Here is a 22,280-nt window from a genome sequence, read left to right as displayed (position 1 = left end):
ATCCCCACGGTGCCTGTGTCCCCCAATATAGGTGAGAGAAAGGAAGATTTTTGTACTTACCGTTAAATCCTTTTCTCTCATCCTACATTGGGGGACACAGGCCTTCCCTCCCTGTTTTTTCCATTCAAGTGTTTAGCCTTATGGGCCTTCATGTATAAAGTTACTTCTGTTCTGAATCAAGTTCAATGTTATAAGGTGGGGAGACTCCTTCTCTGTTGGGTAACCTGGGCTATCTACTCCTTCTTCGGTATGAAACTGAATATTGGAGGAGGAGGCAGGGGATGAAGCCCACAGCAGGAGGAGGAGTCAAGTTTTAACATTTTAGTGTCCGCTCTCCAAGCTGCAGGATCTTCATCCCCACGGTGCCTGTGTCCCCCAATGTAGGATAAGAGAAAAGGATTTAACGGTAAGTACAAAAATCTTCCTTTATTAGTCTTTCCAAATGGATCCGGAAGAAGGCAAAGCACCCCCAAGCTAGTGGGTTGGCTGCCAATTCAGCTTTCAACAGGGGTGAACCCCTTCTGATGTCAGAACTGGAGGACTTGAGATTTTAAATGGTTTGCCTGTTGGGGTGGAATGTGAGGCCTGTGGCAGATGCCTAACTACAGAGGAAGCAGACCTTATGGCTGCAGGCAGGGCTGGATTTATATAGCGGGCACGCCTAGGCCCACTGCTGTTCGTCGCCCTCGTCCCCTCCCTTTTATATGAGCAACGGGGATTGGAGCACAGGAAATTTTAAAAACTGTTGGATCTCCTGCGTTCCCCAGTGTTTCTGAACCAATGTGTGTGGTGGAGTAGCAAGTCCTTCTGCCCTGGTCCTTGGCCTCTCCACAAATCTGGGCCTGGCTGCAGGGGGGCCGGAAGTATAGGGGGGCCCAGGAGGTCCTAATTAATGAACAATTTCAACATATATTAGTAAAACAGGACAACCTCTAGATATACTGGGGGACCTAAATGTAATTTGCTGTGGGTAGGGTTGCCATCTTTTCTGGAAAAAAATACCGGCCTTCTTCTATATTTATCTTTTTTACCTATTAATAACATTGGGATCAGCCATCATTTTTACCAGCCAGGCCAATAAAATACCGGCCAGGTGGCAACACTAGCTGTGGGGCCCAGTAACATCTAGTTACACCACTGGCCAGTGGGCAAGGCACCTTGACTGTAAGGCAGCCATCTTTTCTGTGTTTTACCCAGTCATTAAAATGAGACTTGATGTTGATAAGGGGAAGATAGGAAGGATTATATTTTTATTCAGAAAAGGTGGTAAACCCTCTTGCCTGTTGTTACTTCACAGGCTCCTCCTCGGGTTGTCACCTTTTCTGGAAAAAAATACCGACCTTTCTATATTCTTGCCGTCTTTTCCTATTAATGACATTGGCATCAAGCATCATTTTTACCGGCCAGGTGGCCACGTTAGCCACAGTTAGGGTTGCCACCTGGCCGATAAAAATGATGGCTGATCCCAATGCTATTAATAGGGGATAAAAGCTAAATATATGGGAAGGCCGGTATTTTTTTCCAGAAAAGGAGCAACCCTAGCCTCAGTCCTGGGCAGGGGAAATGACTTGGGCAAGTTCTTGGGTGACATTCTGCCTCACACACACAAATACTTTTCAGGAGAGGCTGTGGCCATAGTTCTTTCCTTGTGTTTTCCAGTCAGCAATTTTGGGTGAAAAAGGGACATTTACGGATAGTGTGTGGAAATTAACATTTTTTTACTCAGTATTTGCACCTTTTATAGACCACCGTCCTTTCCCTTAAAAGAATAAATCTAAGAATACATTTATTTTGTATTTTTTCATTTGGTTTGTGCCCTCTCCCCCCAAATCAGTGGAAATGGTGCAGTCCACAATTTATTCACTTCAAAGAATACAATCACAGAGATTGCCTCGGCCGTTTTAATGTCCCTTTCTCTGATTGGCTGATCTCTTCCTTCTCCTGATTGGCGGATCTTTGACGCTCGGCGTTCCGTTGCTCAAGTCTCAGTCTTAGGGTGACTGAGTCGCTCGCTGACTCCTGATTGGCGGATCGTTGACGCTCGGTGTTCTGTTACTCAGGTCTCAGTCTGCCTGAGTCGCTCGCTGATTCCGGGAAAGCCGCGAAAAGATGAACCTGGCGGACGGTCGCGCGCCGCGAAAAACAGCGGGGAACCGCATGTCCGGCCTGCTGCAGGCGGAAGAGGAAGATGATTTCTACAAGACGACGTACGGCGGGTTCAACGAGGTGAGCGACTGCTCATACTCACAGCCCTATAGGGATGAGCCGCAGGAGCTTTGGTTTAGCAAAGGGACAGTGAATGGACTTTCTCCAGGAAATAGACATCAACATTCCATTCCAATTTAATATCTGTTCTGTTTAAATGATTGGCTTCTAGTTCTGCAGCTGTCAGGCTTGGAATTGAACCTGAACGCTGGTTGCTAGGGCTTAATTACCTTAGCAACCATGCAGCAGCTGATCAGAACAATGGAATCTGAATAGGAGAAGGCCAGAAATAACCAAGTTATTTAAAGGAAGGGAATGGGTTACGTTTACTTTTAATATATTATAGAACAGCCCATTCCCAGCGACTTTAATTTGTCTTCATTTTTTTTTATAGTTTTTTATAAAAAAAAATAAATGAAGACGAGTTGTTTTTTTTTATTTTTTTTTTTAAACTTCTTTTGATTCTCTCCGGCTTTCAACTGAGGGTCAGTGACCCCATCTAAAAAAACAAATACTCTTAGGCTACAAATGTATTGTTACTGCTACTTTTTATTCCTCCTCTTTCTATTCATATTCCTGTCTCTTTCTTGTTTTAATCAGTGCATGGTTGCTAGGGGAATTTGGAACCTAGCAACCAAATGGCTGATACGGCAAACTGGAATAAAAAGCTAAATAACTCAAAAAACCACAAATAATAAAATATCTCTCTCAGAATATCTCTCATAATAACAGTTACTTTAAAGGGGACCTTGTCACCCAGACATAAAATCTGTATAATAAAAGTCATTTTCAAATTAAACATGAAATCCAAATTCTTTTTTTTTTTATTAAAGCATTCATAGCTGTTGTAAACTCATTTAAACATCTCAGCTGTCAATCAAATATTGTCTGCCCCTCCTCTATGCCTTAGGCAATTACTTTCACTTTCCATTCAGCACTTCCTACATGTCACTGCTCTCCCCACATTCCCCCCAATCTCTTCACCATTTAATTGTGTAACCAGGACATGGGGATGGACATCAGGTCCCCCATTCTGGTGCACAAACAAGATTCTGAGATGATACAAGACTTGTCTTAATAACAGTGTCCACAATATGTCTGCTGCCTGTTTGCTATAATTATGACTTCCCAGACTGAACAACAAGATTCAAATAATTAGAATTTTGTAATTAATGTTCATTTTGCTTTTTACTAACATGATAAAATAGGATTTGGAATAATTTTTATGGGTGACGGGTCCCCTTTAAAGGTGAGCAACCCCTTTAAATGGTGAACTTCCTGTTTAAAAAAATTGTTCTCTATCTTTAGTGATTTGAGATACTGACTAGTCAGCTCAGCGTAAAGCTACCTGTATGCAGGGAATGCACACCTTTAAATGAACTGATGTAGAGAGAGAGAGTAATATTCTGAGACAATTTGCAGTTGGTTTTCATTTTTTTTTTATTTGTGTTTTTTTAGATATTGTGGTTTTTCAGTGTGCAATTTTAGCAATCTGGTTGCTAGGGTCCAAATTCCCCTAGCAACCATGCATTGATTTGAATAAGAGATTGGAATATGAATAGGAGAGGGCTGAATAGAAAGAGAAGTAATGAAAAGTAGCAATAACAATACATGTGTAGCCTTACAGAGCATTTGTTTTTTTAGATGGGGTCAGTGACCCCCCCATTTGAAAGCTGGAAAGAGTCAGAAGAAGAAGGCAAATATTAAAAACAATAATAAATAAATAACTATGACCAATTGAAAAGTTGCTAAGAACTGGACGTTCTATAACACACTAAAAGTTAAGCACCCTAATCCCAGCCCATATTATGCCCGGGGTGCTCACTGCACATGTATATAGTGATATTGGCCGGTAACATGGCAGATCTGGCAAGTGATGTTTGTATATTAACAGGAATCTGGGGATGAGGAATACAACGAGGATCGCTCCGCGAGTGAGGATGAAGTCGACTCGGATTTTGATATCGATGAAGGGGACGAACCGACCAGTGACCACGAGGAGGACGAACCCAAGAAGAAGCGCAGAGTAGTGACAAAAGCTTATAAGGTGGGAGCCACTTGTTTACCACACCCGAGCTTCTTCCATTCTCTGTTAATAATGATTTGTAGCTGTATAGGAGAAAGGAAGGAAACTATCCCCGTCTTTTTAATCAGAAAAAACACAAAAAGTTATATACTATCACTGTGTGATTTGATTTCAGTTAAACTATTAAATCTCGTGATTCAGTATCTATAGTTCCCCCCCTTTTTTAATGATTCATCCCACAAAGTGCTAGTGCTTAACCTCAATAAAATAGAATTAAATAGAGTAAAACTATATATATTTAATGCTATTTTATTGAGGTTAAGCACTAACACTTTGTGGGATGAATCATTAAAAAAGGGGGGGACCTATAGATACTGAATCACGAGATTTAATAGTTTAACTGAAATCAAATCACACAGCGATAATATATAACTTTTTGTGTTTTTTCTGATTAAAAAGACGGGGATACTTTCCTTCCTTTCTCCTATACAAAAATTGAACACTGACAGAAGTCAGATCCCCTCTTTTTAGTCAATTTTATATATCTGAAGTTAGATCATTCCTTTTTTATTTAAATGATTTGTAGCTGCTAACAACTGTGTAGCCTATCTTTTATACATGTGAGTGTTGTGCTTATTGAGTTCTGTGCAGCCTCTTCATCATTCTTTGTATTCCCCAAACAGGAGCCGATTCAACTCCTTAAACCAAAGCCCAAAAAACCAGAGGCTCCGCCCAACACTGCAGCAAAAAGCCGCCCAGAAAAGCCTCAGCCTCAGGAGCCTCCAGATGACACGGTGGACAGTGAGTAGCTGTGGGCTGGGACATGTGAGGACACTAAAAGGCAGACAGGGGGTTGAACCTTGTCCCCTAAATCTGGTTTTAGGTCTCCACACATGGGCCAAGTCAGCCCAGTCTTAGTGTACTTCTGGTAGCTGGTGGACACTTTCCAAATTGGGCTGGTTTGGCCCTGGTGGGGAAGCTGGTGCAGTCCTATGGGATTTCTAGAGCTCCTAATGAATATCTGATTGCACCTTTCCCCTTGCATGAGCCCATAGGCTGCCCATTTGGGCAACAGTATCCCAGCAATCAGTTGTAATTCCTTCCTTTACTTCCCCTTTAATCTGTCAGGCCGCAAACAAATGCGCCAGTCCACGACGGAGCACACGCGTCAGACTTTCCTGCGAGTAAAGGAGCGGCAGATCCAGTCCAAAAAGAAAAAGGGGCCCCACCTGGACCGGCCGCTGACCCAGGAGGAGCTGCTGGAAGAAGCCAAGATCACAGAGGAGATCAACATCCGCTCTCTAGGTGGGTAACACAGTGGGGGTCATTTATCACCGCTGGGCACATTGGCAGTAACCCATGGCAACCAATATTACTTGCAGTTGGCTTAATAAAGCTAATCACTGATTGGTTGCTATCGGTAACTGCCCATGGGCAAATTTGTCCAGTGTTGATAAATGAGCCCCAGTAACTCAGAACAAGGGTGATTGGGTGTGTCCCCCCCTACATTTTCTAATGGTTTCTCCCTTTCCTGACAGAGAATTACGAGCGACTGGAAGCTGACAGGAAGAAGCAGGTGCACAAGAAGCGAAGGTGCGCAGGTCCCACTATCCGCTACCACTCTATGGTCATGCCCCTCATCACTGAGCTCCGCATGAAGGAAGAGAACGTGGATGTGGAAGGGTAGGTACCCAGGAGCTTGGGTTGCATTCCCAGTACTCTTCTCTCTGACTGATGACTGATCTCTTTGTGCAGCATGGCAGCTCCTACTTAGAATTGTAGTTCTAAGGGGCAAAGCCATCAGTCATGTGATGTCACCCTGTGCGGGCTGTTGCTTTTACAGGGGAGGTCCCTTTAAACTAGGGATGCACCTGATTCCGTTCAGGATTCGGTGCCTGGCTGAACCAAATCCAAAAAAAAATCTGACTTTTCATCTCACAAACAAGAAAGTCAAAAATTTTTATAACTGCACGTACAGCACGCGGTTCTCTTTCCCCCTAATTTACATATACAAATTAGGGTTCGGATTTGGTTCAGTTTTAGGCCGAACCTTTCACAAAGGATTACAGCAGTTAAAATTGAATTAAAAGGTTGAACTTTTCAACCTAACTTATTATGTTACGGCCAAATACTAAAATAGTGGATTCAGTGCATCCCTATTTTATATGTTACATTTCTATCCTTTATTCTGATATTAAAGGACCAGTAACATCAATTTTTTTTAAAATAAATTCGTTAGTATACATTGGAAAAAAACCAAAAAACACCAAGACGAATTAAACTTTAAAATCGAAAAGTCTTTATTAAGAAATAACTTACCAAAACTCCGCTTGCGCTCCTTTTCAGAAAAGGCAATTGGGCGATCCGCACGATGGATCGCCCAATTGCCTTTTCTGAAGAGGAGCGCAAGTGGAGTTTCTGTAAGTTATTTCTTAATACAGGATTTGCAATTTTAAAGTTTAATTCGTCTTGGTTTTTTTTTCAATGTATACAAACTAATTTTTAAAAACATTTTTTTGATGTTACTGGTCCTTTAAAGGCGTTGTTCACCTTTGAGTTAACTGTTAGTATGATGTAGAGAATGATATTCTGAGACAATTTGCCATTCGTTTTCATTTTTTATTATTTGTGGTTTTTGAGTTATTTAGTTTTTTATTCAGCAGCTCTCCAGTTTGCAATTTCAGCAATCTGGTTGCTAGAGTCCAAATTCCCCTAGCAACCATGCATTGATTTGAATAAGAGACTGGAATATGAATAGGAGAGGCCTGAATAGAAAGAAGAGTAATAAAAAGTAGCAATAACAATACATTTGTAGCCTTACAGAGCATTTGTTTTTCAGATGGGGTCAGTGACCCCATCTGAAAGATATAGGGAGCTAAAAGAGGGCAAACCACTTAAAAAAACTATAATAAATAATGATGGTGAATTGAAAAGCTACTTAGAATTGGCCATTGTATAAGATACTAGAGAGAAAAAGGAGATCTACTTACTTGTAATTTTATCCTCTTTGATCTGACTTAAGTCAGTGTATCTTTAAATGCTATATATTAATATTACTAAATATTAATGGTAAAATAAAGGGGCACTTTTCCTTTATTTTACTATTAACGTTCTATAACATACTAACAGGTAATTTAAAGGTGAAGCTCCCCTATAAAACAAACATTTGATCGTTTGGGTCAGTGACCCCCTAGCAACCAGATAGCAACACACACCACAATCCCATTAACATTGCCTTATTTATTTTCTTGGTGTGTTGGGGCCACAGACTGGATCATGAGCAGACGGACCGCACCCACGCCGGGAAATGTTCCCGCAGTTTTATCACATTCAGCGACGACGAAACCTTTGAGCGATTCTTCCCCCGGAGCAAACGAGGCAAGTTTTCAGTGCGGGACGTTTGCCCCGTCACCCACAAGCCGGCCCTGTACAGAGACCCCATCACTGACATCCCCTACTACAACTCCAAAGCCTTCAAAATCATCCGGGACGCTTACAAAAAATACATCACCACCCACGGACTCCCGAACGCTGCCATGGCAACCACTATGGGGCCTTCCGCTGACGCCGCACAACGAAACACGAGGCAGAAAATCATCATCAAGCAGAGTGTGCCCAGCGCTTGATATACTGCCCTCTACTGGCCATTCAACATCATTGTTATATACAGTGGCCTATCAGTGAGGTGCCTACCTGTAAATGGCACCCTATTTATCATGGGATCAATCCCTGCCCCCTCCAATATCAACACAAACCCTATAAAAGGACAAGAAAAACAAAACTGAAGCCTCGCTATTAGTCTGTGTTTCATTTGCAGGGGAGATTGAACCCCAATTGTTTTGTGAGTTAAATACTCCCGGTACATTCCCCGGGGATAGTGTTATACTGAACTGTGTTGTTTTGTACATAAATACATATTATTAGTCCTTTGTTACTGGGAATTGGGATCAGTTGTGAATTTTGTTGTGGCTTTTATTGCTGAATTAAAGAAGCGTGTCAATTTGTGAAAGATGTCATATTCTTTTGTACTAAGCACAATTCAGCAGGAACAGTCCCTAAGTTTGCTCATAGTCTGTACAGAGAGATCCCATAAAACTATGGCAGCATAGGTATTCCCTGTACTAAGCACAATTCAGCAGGAACAGTCCCCTAAGTTTGCTCATAGTCTGTACAGAGAGATCCCATAAAACTATGGCAGCATAGGTATTCCCCTGTACTAAGCACAATTCAGCAGGAACAGCCCCTAAGTTTGCTCATAGTCTGTACAGAGAGAACCCATAAAACTATGGCAGCATAGGTATTCCCTGTACTAAGCACAATTCAGCAGGAACAGTCCCCTAAGTTTGCTCATAGTCTGTACAGAGAGATCCCATAAAACTATGGCAGCATAGGTATTCCCTGTACTAAGCACAATTCAGCAGGAACAGTCCCCTAAGTTTGCTCATAGTCTGTACAGAGAGATCCCATAAAACTATGGCAGCATAGGTATTCCCCTGTACTAAGCACAATTCAGCAGGAACAGTCCCTAAGTTTGCTCATAGTCTGTACAGAGAGATCCCATAAAACTATGGCTGCATAGGTATTCCCTGTACTAAGCACAATTCAGCAGGAACAGTCCCTAAGTTTGCTCATAGTCTGTACAGAGAGATCCCATAAAACTATGGCAGCATAGGTATTCCCTGTACTAAGCACAATTCAGCAGGAACAGTCCCATAAGTTTGCTCATAGTCTGTACAGAGAGATCCCATAAAACTATGGCAGCATAGGTATTCCCCTGTACTAAGCACAATTCAGTAGGAACAGCCTCCTGAGTTGCTTTAGATCTCCTGTACTAAACACAATTAAGGCCCAACTGTCTGACTGAATGTGACATTTTACAGTTCAGTATACAAATAAATACTGAGTAAATAAATTGGCTGTGCAAAATAAAAAATGTCTCTAATATTGTTAGTTAGGCAAAAATGTAATGTATAAAGGCTGGAGTGAGTGGATGTGTAACATAATAGCCAGAACACTACTTCCTGCTTTTCAGCTCTCTAACTCTGAGTTAGTCAGTGACTATAAGGGGGGCCACATGGCACATAACTGTTCAGCGAGTTTGTAATTGATCCTCAGCATTCAGCTCAGATTTAAAAGCAACGGTTTAGTCCCATGTGGCCTCCCCTCAAGTCACTGATTGGTTATTGCCTGGTAACCAATCAGTGGATGCAAGAGAGTTGAAAAGCAGGAAGTAGTGTTCTGGCTATTATGTTACACATCCGCTCACTCCAGCCTTTATACATTACATTTTTGGCTAAATAACTATATTAGATACATTTTTTATTTTGCACAGCCTATTTACCCGGTTTTTATTTTTACACTGAACAATTCCTTTAAGTGCTTTTTATGGCCAGCAGGCTGATGAAGGACTCAGCAGATTAATGTACAGTATGGAGAATAATCATCACCCTACAGCAGGTGGGACCTACTCTCGACACCTGACCCCCATCAGAAGATTTACCTTGATAAAAATAGTGGTCCGTCAACCATACGGCACAAGAAAAAGTATCACAAGCCCATAAAATGGTTATAATACGATCTAGAATAGATTTACCTTGAATAGTCTGTTAATAATTATACTAATACCTAGCGGTTTAAAATCACATTTATATTAGATAAGTATGTAAAGGTTATGCATCAAGGGGGACAGTCGTCTCGGGCTTGTCCGTTTTTAGTTTTAAGGAGAGCCCTCTGTTCATTTTTACTTTTATACAGGTCATGGAACTCCGAGGTGACTTCTAATATCCTTATATTTCACAACAGGGGGTACTTTATTTATTATAATACACAAGTTTCAGTGAGTCATGTGACAGAAATGGCATCAGAACTCACCGTTTATAACTGATGACATCACTACTCACCGTTTATAACTGATGACATCTCTAGTTACCGTTTATAATTGTCATGGAACTCCGAGGTCACTTCTAATAGCCTCATATTTTCAACAAGGGCTACTTTTACTGAGTCATGTGACAAAAATAACATCACTACGCACTGTTTATGACTGATGACATCACTAGTCACTGTTTATGACTGATGACATCACTAGTCACCGTTTATAAGGATATAATTTACAAGATATTCATGGCTTTTGTGGATTATATAGTGAATAAAGTACCCCCTCTTGTAAAATATAAGGATATTATAAGTTACCGAGGAGTTTCATGACCATATAAAAACACGAGGCCGAAGGCTGAGTGCTTTTATACAGGTCATGGAACTCCGAGGTAACTTCTAATATCCTCATATTTTGCAACTGGGGGTACTTTATTTATTATAATACACAAATTTCAGTGAGTCATGTGACAGAAATGACATCAGAACTCACCGTTTATAACTGATGACATCAGTACTCTCATATAGCTAATGATACAGTAAATAAATAGTAACAATAATGAATTATAATTAAAGGGTTGTTCACCTTTAAGGTAACTTGTATTATGTTATAGAACAGCCAATTCTAAACAACTTTTCAATTGGTCATTATTTATAGTTATTTGCCTTTTTCTTCTGACTCTCTGCAGCTGGGGGGTCGCTGACTCCCTTCTAAAAAAACAAATGCTCTGTAAGGCTACACATGTATTTTTATTGCTACTTTTTATCACCGATCCATCTATTCAGGCCTCTCCTATTCATATTTGAGTCTCATATTCAAATCAATGCATGGTTGCTAGGGGAATTTGGACCCTAGTTACCAGATTGGTTAAGATGCAAACTGGAGTGCTGCTGAATAAAAAGCTAAATAACTCAAAAACCACAAATAATAAAAAATGAAAACCAATTGCAAATTGTCTCAGAATATCCCTCATTACATTATACTAACAGTGAACAACCCCTTTAATATTACTAATTGCCTGTGGGCCACTAGGTGTCTCTGTATGAGACTGACGTGAGTAGCAGCTGCAGTGACAGGAGTCACACCCCTTCCCAAAGTGTCCCCTTGTTGCAGCTCAGAGTGGACCCCTCACACAGCACACAGGGAAGTCACAAGGTAAGCACGGGGCCCCGGAGGGCTTGAGCAGTTCTATCTCTCATGCTGTGGATCCTTACACTGGGGGTTGTCTCCAGCCATGATATCATAATTCATAATTAACAATAATAATAATTAATAATAATGAGATTTTTGCACTCTTTATATAGAGAACCCCCCTGTGGCTGCTTTATGGGAGGGTCTGGGTTCCTCTGCTTTAATTCAGCTCATTTCCCCTTTTGTGATATTATTGTGTGAGTGACTTGATCAGTTCCACTAAGGGATCACTGCTGCTTCTTCCCTATATATATATATATACACACTGCACAGTCAGGTTGTTCCATATATATATATATCTACAGTATCTATCTATCTATCTATCTATCTATCTATCTATCTATATACATACACACATACACACACTGCACAGCTAGGGCTTAATGGGACCCAATTCTGCCCTAAAATATATATTCACAGAAATATTGAGACTGTTCTGTGGGAAGAAGCTGACAAATACTTATGGGGACGCGGCTATTATTAGCCCAAATGTTACACGGGGTGAAATACTAGAGGCAGTTAAAGGGAAAGTATATGTAGAGTGTATAATTAATGAGCATGTGGACATAATATTAACAAGTTGCAGTTGGTCTTTAATATTTCAAAGTTTGTGGGTTTTTTTTTATTCAAAGCGTTGTTCACCTTTAAGGTAACTTTTAGTGTGTTATAGAACAGCCAATACTAAGCAACTTTTCAATTGGTCTTCAATTGTTTTTTTATAGTTTCATAGTTATTACTTTTTCTTCTAGCTCTTCGCAGCTTTCAAATGGGGGTCACTGACCCCATCTAAAAAACAAATGCTCTGTAAGGTTACACATGTATTGTTATTGTTACGTTTTATTATTCATCTTTCTATTCAGGTCTCTCCTGTTCATATTCCAGTCTCTTATTTTAATAAATGCATGGTTGCTAGGGGAATTTAGACCCTAGCAACCAGATGGCCAAACTGGAGAGCTACTGAATAAAAAGCTAAATAAGTCAAAAGCCACAAATAATTTAAATTAATGCATGGTTGCTAGGGGGATTTGGACCCTAGCAACCAGATGGCTGAAATTGCCATCTCTATATCATACTTAAAGTTATCTCAAAGATAAACAACCCCTTTAAATGAACTGTTAGTATGATGTAGAGAGAGATATTTTGAGACAATTTGCAATTGGTTTTAATTATTATTTGTGTTTTTTGAGTTATTTAGCTTTTTATTCAGCGGCTCTCCAGTTTGTAATTTCAGCCATCTGGTTGCTAGGGTCCAAAGTCCCCTAGCAACCATGCATTGATTTGTATAACAGTCTGGAATATGAATAGGTGAGGCCTGAATAGAAAGACGAGTAATAAAAAGTAGTCATAACAATACATTGGACATTTTCTTCTGAGAAGCATAGAGTTGAGGGATACTGAAAAACAAATCCCCAGTTTATTGGCTATCAGGTCCATTGCATGTTACACGGCTTGTTAGAACTCAGCACAGTCTGCAGCGTGTTTTTGTTAGCGATTATTAAACTGCAGTGCTGCATACCGACGGGCTGATAAAAATACTGCTGTGACAAAATGTTGATTTGAAGTGCCGAGTCCTTGCGTCCGACTCAACCCCCTTGTTATTTACTCAGTTGTGATTCCCTGGTAAACAGTGGCAGCTGCTGGGGTCGGGGGCCCACAGCTGATCTATTTCTCTTGCTCCTTGCGCCTACCTGCCTTTTATATCCCATAGTTGTCATCTTGAATGTTAACATATATAAGACTCTCTCCACTTCCTTCCTGGCTAAAGCACAGCACTGCTGCCTTGCTTTACGGCAGGGATTGCATTAATACCCATAGGCTATAGATATATATACAAGAGACACGTGTGCATATTTGAGACGCCAACAGTCCTGCTCCAAAATAGAGAGAATAGAGAGCGCTGTGTGTCTGGGGAGAGCTAATGAAATTCATCCGTGCGTAAGTAACGGGATAATCCCTCGCTGGGTCACACCCCCGGCTCTGCGTTTGGGGACAGTAAGCGCTTAGGATAATCTCTTGACTCTCACTTTTTCTCACGGCTTCTCTGCCCACTGATAGGATAACAACACGGCAGCACTCGCTTCATATGTAGTGAATAAAGTACCCCCTCTTGTAAATTATAAGGATATTATAAGTCACCGAGGAGTTTCATGACCATTTAAAAGTACGAGGCCGAGTCATGGAATTCTGACGTGACTTCTAATATCCTCATATTTTGCAACAGGGGAACTTTATTTATTATAATACACAAGTTTTAGTGAGTCATGTGACAGAAATGACATCACTGAGCTCCGATTATAACCGATGACATAACTAATCACTATTCATAAGGATATCATTTACAGGATGTTCACGGGTCTTGTGTATTATATAGTGAATAAAGTAGCCCCTATTGTAAAATATATATAGAGAATAAAGTACCCCCTATTGTAAAATATAAGGATATTATAGGTTACCGAGGAGTTTCATGACCATATAAAAGTACGAGGTCATGGAACTCCGAGGTTACTTCTAATATCCTCATATTTTGCAACTAGGGGTACTTTATTATAATATACAAGTTTTAGTGAGTCATGTGACAGAAATGACATCGCTACTCACTGTTTATAAATGATGACATCACTACTCATCATTTATAACTGATGACATCACTAGTCACTGTTTATAAGGATATAATTTACAGGATGTTCATGGCTCTTGTGTATGACATAAATATATATAATATAAGTACATGAACTGGGCTGGTTTTTCATATCTGGAGATGACACTTACATTTACTCTTCACTTCATTAACCCCCAGCCCAGCCTAATTATGTACAGGAAAACCCTGTGAGTTAGGGGCCCACTCAGGTTTTGCCCCTTTATATTCTCTACTTGTTACATGTATTGGCCTAGGGGGGACCATCTTCCCTTTCTCCCTTCCCTTATAATAGTCTCCTCTCTTGTCTGCCCCATTATTCATGTTCCCTGTTCCGTCTTCCCTCCTCTCCTTTTATTTATACAGTTTCCCTCTCCCAACTGTTTGGCCTTATTCCTCTTCTCTCACCTTTCTCCTCTTCATTTGCCTATCTGCTTCCTAACTTTCTACTCCTTCCCCTGAATTCTGTCATGTCTTGCACTTCACTTTCCTTACCTTTGCATCTAATGCCTTTCTTTCCTTCTTCCTTCATATCCCATACTTTTCTTTAATTTCCTTCCTTATTCCTTTCCATCCCATACATTTCCTTCCTTATTCCTTCCTATCATATACCTCTCTTTCCTTTACTTCCCAATTCATTCCCATTTCATGCCTTCCTTTCATTCCTTCCCTTTCCATCCCATAACTTTCTTTAATTTACTTCCTTATTGCTTCCCATTCCTTTCCTTCCTTATTCCTTCCTATCATATACCTCTCTTTCCTTTGCTTCCTAATTCCTTCCCATTCATGATTTTCTTTCATTTCTTATTCCTTCCCTTTCCTTACCATGCCCTTCTTTCCTTCCCTTCCTTATTCCTTCCCATCCCATGCCTTTCTTTCCATATTCCATCCTATCACCTTCTTTCCTTTGTTATTCCTTCCCATCCCATGCCTTTCTTTCCTTTCCTATTCCTTCCCTTTTCGATTCTATTCCCTTCCTACCCGTGCCTTTCTTTCCTTAATCCATCCAATCCCATGCACTTTTTCCTTCCTTATTACTTCCTGTCCCATGCCCATCTTTTCTTTCCTTCCTTATACCTTCCCATCCCATGCCCTAATTTAATTTCCTTCCATATTCCTTCCTACCCCATGCCTTTCTTTCCTTATACCTTCCCATCCCATGCCCTTCTTTCATTTCCTTGCTTCTACCTTCCCATCCCATCCCATGCCCTTCTTTTCTTTCCTTCCTTATACCTTCCCATCCCATGCCTTTCTTTCCTTTCCTTATTCCTCCCCTTTTGTCCCTTACTTCTTCCCTTCCTTGTTTCTTTCATCTCTCCCCCCATTCCTTTCTTTTCATTCTCTTCCCTTCTTTTCTTTCCTTACATTATTCCTCCTTTTCCCATCCAGTGCCTTCCCTTCCTGATTTCTTCCACCATCCCTTTTCCTCTTATTTCTTCCTGTTTTCAACTCTATTTTTTCCCATTAATCTTTTCCACCTCATTTTTCCATATGCAACCTCAGATTGTCCCGTGCTACATAGCACCCCCTGTTGCAGCAGACATAAGGTACTACTGTACTGTGTATCATCATGTAGAACAGCTGCTGTGTGACTGACAGCTGCTTCTGCTCCGATACCCTACACCCTGCCTTCCAGCACCGCTGCCTCCTCCTGGGAGGCTTCCCCCAAACACCTTGTGCCACTTATAAATCCATACAGCCAAGCGTGCAACCAGCAGGGTGAATACGGGGGCACCCCCCCCCCCCAAAAAATAACCTGCTGAAGCCTTAGTGTCTCGCTGTTGTGAGTGGCCAGGAATTTCCCAGAGATCTGATACCAACATTAATGTATGGGATATATGTACTGTGCCTAGAACTGTAATTGGCTTTTATAGAAGGACCTCACGCAATGTCTCATGCAATTCTCTTTTACAGATAGCTAGAATACCAGCCATAAAGCAGGGCACGATTGCTGCTTCCAATGAGGATCAGATATTATTATTATTAACATGTATCTATACAGCACCATAATATTGTGCAGCGCTGAGATAGGATCTGTTTTTTGGTTATCTCTTTGGTGGTTTGACATGTGCCCAACTGTAGAACACCTTTAGGTACACAATTTCCCCTGTGGGTAATAAATGAGATGCAGCAACTTTGCAGGTTCTACATAAGAAGTATATATATATATATATATATATATATATATATATATATATATATATATATATATATATATATATATATATATATATATATATGTATGACCTCTTGCATATGGAAAGCAGGTATGTGGTATTTAGGTAGGATATATCCATGCACAGTGGTTATAAAGAGTTAATATAGCATTTTGGTTGGAAATAGCCCCACCCCTCCACAAGTTCATCTGTTGCTCTGGGAGTGAAAGGGTGTAACCACAATCTACGTTATTGGCGGTTGGCTGTTATCATTCACACGGGTGTCAGCTAGAGATAAGGCCTGGGGGGCTGCTAGATGTCGAGTGTATCAACCATTATGGTACAGCTGTGCATATAGAATATTCTATGTATATTTGTATTTATACATATAGGTGGGTGCTGCCATATTGTTTCCCATAGACACTGTGTGGGTATTGTGTACTTCCCATGCTCACAGTCAAATCAAGGAGCTTACTATATACTGACCTGGGTGTAGGAGGACACTGCTGTAAAGGGAGTGTAATCCACTGGTGTAGCAGATGATCCCGACCCAACATGCTGATATTCTGTCCATGTGTTTTCCCATCAAGGAGGGGCTGTCACTTGTGCTCACCACCAGCTCCAACATGTCTTACCAGAAGGACCTGGAGAAGTATCGGGATGTAGATGAGGATGCGCTCATGAAGGCCATGTCCCCAGAGGAACTGGCTCAGCTGGACTATGAGCTCCAGGAGATGGACCCAGAGGTAGGACCTGCTGATCTACTGAACCACATTTCTATAAATTAGGAACTTACAAGATGAACTTTCTAAACACAGACACAGTCATTGTCCAAGGCAACAGGGTTGTCAGTTGTCCATTGTGTCCTTCATAAGATAAGCTCGGTAGAGATATCTAGCCCTCTGCTAGTGCTTCTGAGAGTCCCTGGTCTAGATCCTCTGTGAATGGCACGACCATGCATGCAATATGATACATCAAGGTATCTCCATCCATAGCTTCTGTGGCTTAAGACCTCTGAACATGACTTTAAACACCTCCATAAAACAAAATAGACTGAATACTGGCTGATCGAGTGGACAATTGAGAGTGTTGACCATCAAATTTTAAGTACGACTTTCTGATCTTGATTTTCTTCTTTTCCAGAACATCCTTCTGCCAGCAGGCATGCGTCAGAAAGACCAAACCACAAAGAATGCGACTGGGCCACTAGACAGGGATGCCCTCTTACAGCACCTGGAGAAGGAAGCCATCGAGTACAAAGAAAGAGATGACCTGGTGCCTTTCACCGGAGAGAAAAAAGGTGAGCCAGAGGTTCTCCTCAGCTTCATGTAGAATGTAAATTTTTTTTTTTTTTTACCCTTTAATGTATAACTCATTTACTGAGTGATTGGCCCTGGGATGCAGTATAATAACTTGCTATGGCTTGACTACACAGACTGAACAAGACTACATAGACCTAATTCCAGCCACCACTGAAATAGGAAGGTTGTCTCCCAATGACTCTGTATAGTCCCCTATTCTGATCCAATCACTTAGGAAACATGATTGAGTCATTTTAGAGTGGATAAACCCAGAGATAGATATGTTTGCTTGGCCACCTTACCAAACGGACTGCTAATCTCTAGGTATAGAATCCTGGAGGTAACAGCTTCTCAATGGCTCAATGGTCCTCCATTCATGCTTATATATACTGGTCGTGCTTGTGCCCAACTGTCAACTGTAATTGTCCCATTTTCCTGCCACAGGGAAAGCTTTTGTACCCAAACAAGCCAAACGGGAGATCCCCCAAGAAGAGCAGATCACATTAGAGCCAGAGCTGGAGGAGGCTTTGGCCAACGCTACCGATGCAGAGATGTGCGACATTGCAGGTAGGAAAGTGGTAGATTCAGTCAGTCTCCATTACTACTACTATAATACTAGCATATGGTATAGAGAGTATTGCATATATGCCTAGATCTTCTTGAAGGAACAGTAACATCAAAAAAAAATTATGTTTTAAAGTAATACAAATATAATGCAGTGTTGCCCTGCATCTTCTCTGTCCTGATCTGTTCTCCACTATTTAAAACACTTTCATTTTTTTGGTGTTACTGTTCCTTTAAATAACCAGCATTGCTTTGAACTCATTCTAGCATAGCCGCACCCAGTTTCTACCCCTGATGAGTAAAAACACCACCCAGTTTCATACAAGTGCCATCTAACTTTTAGGTGTCATTTTCAAGATAAGGGAAGCTGAAGAGTCTGCCCTAAAAATGAAGTTGACCTCATAAGTTGCTTAAATTGTGGGTTGCTGAGACCATTTCTGGTCTTTATAAATTTAAAAAATAAGCCAGGGCTATTGTTCAACAACCAATAAAACCCTGAAGATCTGGTCCTTTTTGCTTGTGCAGGAACAGTTTTACTTGACTTGGTCGAGATAATTGGAAAAAACTTTCCTCTGTAAAGCCCGAGGCAGGCTCTTTTATATTTCCCCTGTACTGTCTCCAATTCCACACGCTCAGCAGATCTGGGTGGAGCAGCTGGATGCTGCCCAGTTACTATATTCAGTACTGTAGGGCCAGAGTGTAAGGCAGGGAGAGTATCCCCTTACCCACATACAGAGTAGAGTACAGTATAGTCCAAATACCCAGCAGATCACAGAGTACATTATAATAAATATGCCCAGCTACTAGATTATTTTATATATCACCTCCTGCAACATTTTCTTCTTCCGAAATTAAAGTTTTACCCCTATCATATGTTATTCTGCTTTCCTGTCACTTAAATAGGCCCCTCCCAACCCCAACTTTAATATGGGTCCCCACTTTATGGCTGAAGATCTCATTGAGGTCAGCAACGTGTTGGGCAACGTTGTTTTTATTTAAAAACCCTACTACATTCGAGCGATCAGGGCTAAATTTTGTGGGGCCGACCTGAGCCCCATTGCAGAGCTTTAAATGTGTTTTTGCCTTTCCCTGCAGCTATCCTGGGCATGTACACCCTCATGAGTAACAAACAGTACTACGACGCCATTACCTCTGGAATCATAACGAATAAGGAGGGCATCAACAGTAAGTACAGCAAAAACGAGGTCTAAACGACTGATGGAAGAAGCATCTCCAGGTGTTTCTCTGCACAGTTCTCCCCCTACTCTCCAACTTTCAGCTTGAAAGTGTAAATGAGCTGAGGAGTAGGGTGGAGTGAAACGCTTTCCGCATTGAACCAGCTCGAGTAGGTTCAGGTATATTGGGATTAGGTGAAATAAACGGAGCAGTGGTTTGGAATAACGGAATGGGGGGGGGGATCAGTTGTGATTGTCTGGGGTGGAGTATACAACCCATTTAGTTTGGGTTGATTAAATGGGTTTGGGATTGTGGGGTCAAGTGCAGGCAGAGTATGGTTCATGGTTTAAAAAAGATCAACTCTCTGAAGACCAGACAGTTCTAATCACAAACCAAGCAGATGGGAACACTAGTTGTGTGTCTTGTCCTCTAGGTGTGGTTAAGCCAGACACATACAAGCCAGTCCCGGATGAACCCCCAAATCCCACCAACGTGGAAGAGACTCTGAAAAAAATCCAGAGCAACGCGTCAGACCTAGTGGAGGTTAATCTGAATAATATCAAGGTGAGTGGCCCATTCACACCTTATGGACCTACAAATATGGCGGCTACAATATTCAGTGAATAATTCAGGTGACTAATGGGTGCCCGCTCTCTCTCTCTGCAGGACATTCCTGTCCCAACGCTAAAGGAGATTTGCCAGGCCATGAAAAGCAACAGCCATGTCACAACTCTGACCATGGTGGCGACACGTAGCAATGACCCCGTGGCCTATGTGAGTTTCCACCACCTTCTTCTTCTGTCCGACTCCTTAAAGTCAATGAGACACAAATATGCCACCTCTTTACCCCCAGGCCGTGGCAGAAATGCTGAAGGAGAACAAGACCCTCCAAAGTCTGAATGTTGAGTCCAACTTTATCACCAGTGCCGGTATGTTGGCTATCCTCCAGGCCATGAGAAGCAACAACACACTCTCCGAGCTCAAGGTGGACAACCAGGTAACTCCATCTAGATCCAATCCTTAGTCCATGTTGGCTGAATGCTCATCTTAATCTATGGGTAGGGTGTTAATAATTTAACGGATTGTGAATCATCAGACTGTGCCACGCCCAATACATTTACCACTCTCCTGCCCCCTAGCGTCAGAACCTGGGAGACACCGTTGAGATGGAGATGGCCTCAATGCTTGAGAATTGCCCTTCAGTCGTACGATTTGGCTATCACTTCACCCGACAAGGACCAAGAGCCCGAGCCGCCACGGCCATCACAAGGAACCTGGAACTTCGTAAGTGTCTGTACCCACTCTCACATGACATGGGTTCCTAATAGTGATGAGCAGATCTGTCCGGTTTCCCTTCGTAAAACTGAGGAAAAAAACATTCAAGTCAATGGGTGTTTTTAAGTGCACTAAATTTTTACGTGCTCAACAATTTTTCTTCCTCCAAATGCATAAAGTCAATGGGCGTTTTTTTATATGGTGACTTTTTTTCTCCAAATGCATTAAAGTCAGTGGGCTTTTTTCTCATCGTGACTTTTTTTCTCCAAATGCATTAAAGTCAATGGACGTTTTTCTTATGGCGACTTTTTTTGTCCTAATGCATTAAAGTCAGTGGGCTTTTTTCTCATGCGACTTTTTCTCCAAATGCATTAAACTCAATGGGCGTTTTTTCTTATGGCGACTTTTTTTTCTCCAAATGCATTAAACTCAATGGGTTTTTTTTGGTGGCAAATTGTCGTCGCAGTTTCACGAAAGAATGTGCACATCGAAATTTCTCAGCGAATCCATGGCTAGCGAATAAATTTGCTCATCACTGGTTCCTAATTAGCACCATGTGACCTCCAGGAGGATTGTTGCCTCCCTTGGTGTGTCTTATGTAAAATATTAGCTCAGTGTCAGACTGTTGCAAAGCTTTGGGGACCTCCTTACATTTTAAAAGGTTGGATGCAGAAAGCATCTCCATTACTCCAGAGCTCCCTCCCTGGACCAGTACTACTGGCAGATAGAATGGATAGTAAGGGTCGGGGCTATTTTAGCATGTTAGTGAATACAAGGTTGCTGATATAGTATAAAATGACTCGAAGCATTGGACCAATGCCATTCTGGAGCCATGTTCAATACATATATTTTTATTGGTTCAGACTCCCTATGGCCTTAGCAGCAAGACCACGTAACTTGTTTTGTATTCCAGGTCGCAAGCAGAAGAAGGTCTAAGGAGTCCATCACCCTCTTGATTGTCGAAATGTCGATGTTCTTCCGTTACCTATTAATAGGGTTTGTTCTGTGATGTGACATTTGCGTACAGAGCATTCATTGGACGGAGGGCAAATCTGGATAGGCCCCATCTGCTCACTGCAGATCTTTCAGGGAGTTATTCACTGAGCATGTGCAGGAGACTTTAAGCTGGAATAAACAGGGGCAACACCTGAGGTCTTTAACCTTGTATATATATGTTTCTACCCCAATATGTAACTCATCATCTCTGTGCCCCCCTCAGATACTCCCAAGAGTCAACGCTGCTCAACTCCATCTTAAGCCCCACCCCCGATCCTTCTACATATACAGTACCTTCTCTCCTTACAGGCTGCACTTTAATCCTGCCGAAGGCTGCAAAGGAGCTGAACTGACGCAAATGCCATGGGTTAGGGAAAAAACTGATTTAATAAGATGTAAATAAAGTGACTTTGAACTCAATGGCTACAGAATCCATTCTTGATCCTCGTTGAGCTGAAATTGGACCCCTACTTAAACTTACTTTAAAACAACATTTTTACAAAACAGGTGGTAGCAACCCAGTTAGTCTGAAAATATTTCATACTCTAGGAAGGGCAGTGATCCCCAACCAGGAGCTCACGAGCAACATGTTGCTCCCCAAACCCTTGGATGTTGATCCCAGTGCCTCAAAGCAGGTGCTTATTTTTGAATTCCAGGCTTGGAGGCAAGTTTTGGTTGTATAAAAACTAGATGTATGAGCATGTAGATCCTCCTGTAGGCTGCCAGTCCACATAGGGGCTACTAATAGCCAATCACAACCCTTATTTGGCACCACCCAGTAACATTTTTCATGCTTTGTTGCTCCCCAAATCTGCATGTTGCTCACGGGTGAAAAAGGTTGGGGACCCCTGCTCTAGGGCCTATAGTTTCATAGAGCACA

General features: G+C 41.5%; 3 protein-coding genes across 5 annotated transcripts in view; 2 read left to right on the top strand and 1 right to left on the bottom strand.

The window, feature by feature from the left end:
- LOC121397224 (CD48 antigen-like) overlaps positions 1-22,280 on the bottom strand; it is a 626,518-nt gene that overhangs the window by 43,292 nt on the left and 560,946 nt on the right. The gene's annotated exons all lie outside the window — the stretch shown is intronic.
- Positions 2,099-8,236, top strand: vps72.L (vacuolar protein sorting 72 homolog L homeolog). Its single transcript, NM_001092438.1, is given in 6 exon segments — positions 2,099-2,226; positions 4,100-4,252; positions 4,915-5,032; positions 5,360-5,536; positions 5,770-5,914; positions 7,500-8,236. Coding segments are annotated over 6 exon segments (1,068 nt in total). The 5' UTR covers positions 2,099-2,109; the 3' UTR covers positions 7,858-8,236.
- Positions 11,239-21,820, top strand: tmod4.L (tropomodulin 4 L homeolog). Of its 3 annotated transcripts, none has more exon segments than NM_001093897.2 (10): positions 11,239-11,261; positions 16,679-16,834; positions 17,232-17,388; positions 17,834-17,956; positions 19,049-19,138; positions 19,563-19,693; positions 19,796-19,903; positions 19,983-20,126; positions 20,269-20,413; positions 21,318-21,818. In NM_001093897.2, coding segments are annotated over 9 exon segments (1,041 nt in total). In that variant the 5' UTR covers positions 11,239-11,261; positions 16,679-16,714; the 3' UTR covers positions 21,341-21,818.

Source organism: Xenopus laevis, chromosome 8L (genome assembly GCF_017654675.1).
Source record: "Xenopus laevis strain J_2021 chromosome 8L, Xenopus_laevis_v10.1, whole genome shotgun sequence".
Taxonomy (NCBI): domain Eukaryota; kingdom Metazoa; phylum Chordata; class Amphibia; order Anura; family Pipidae; genus Xenopus; species Xenopus laevis.
Note: the sequence above shows the minus strand (reverse complement) of the source record. Positions and strands in the feature narration are given on the sequence as shown.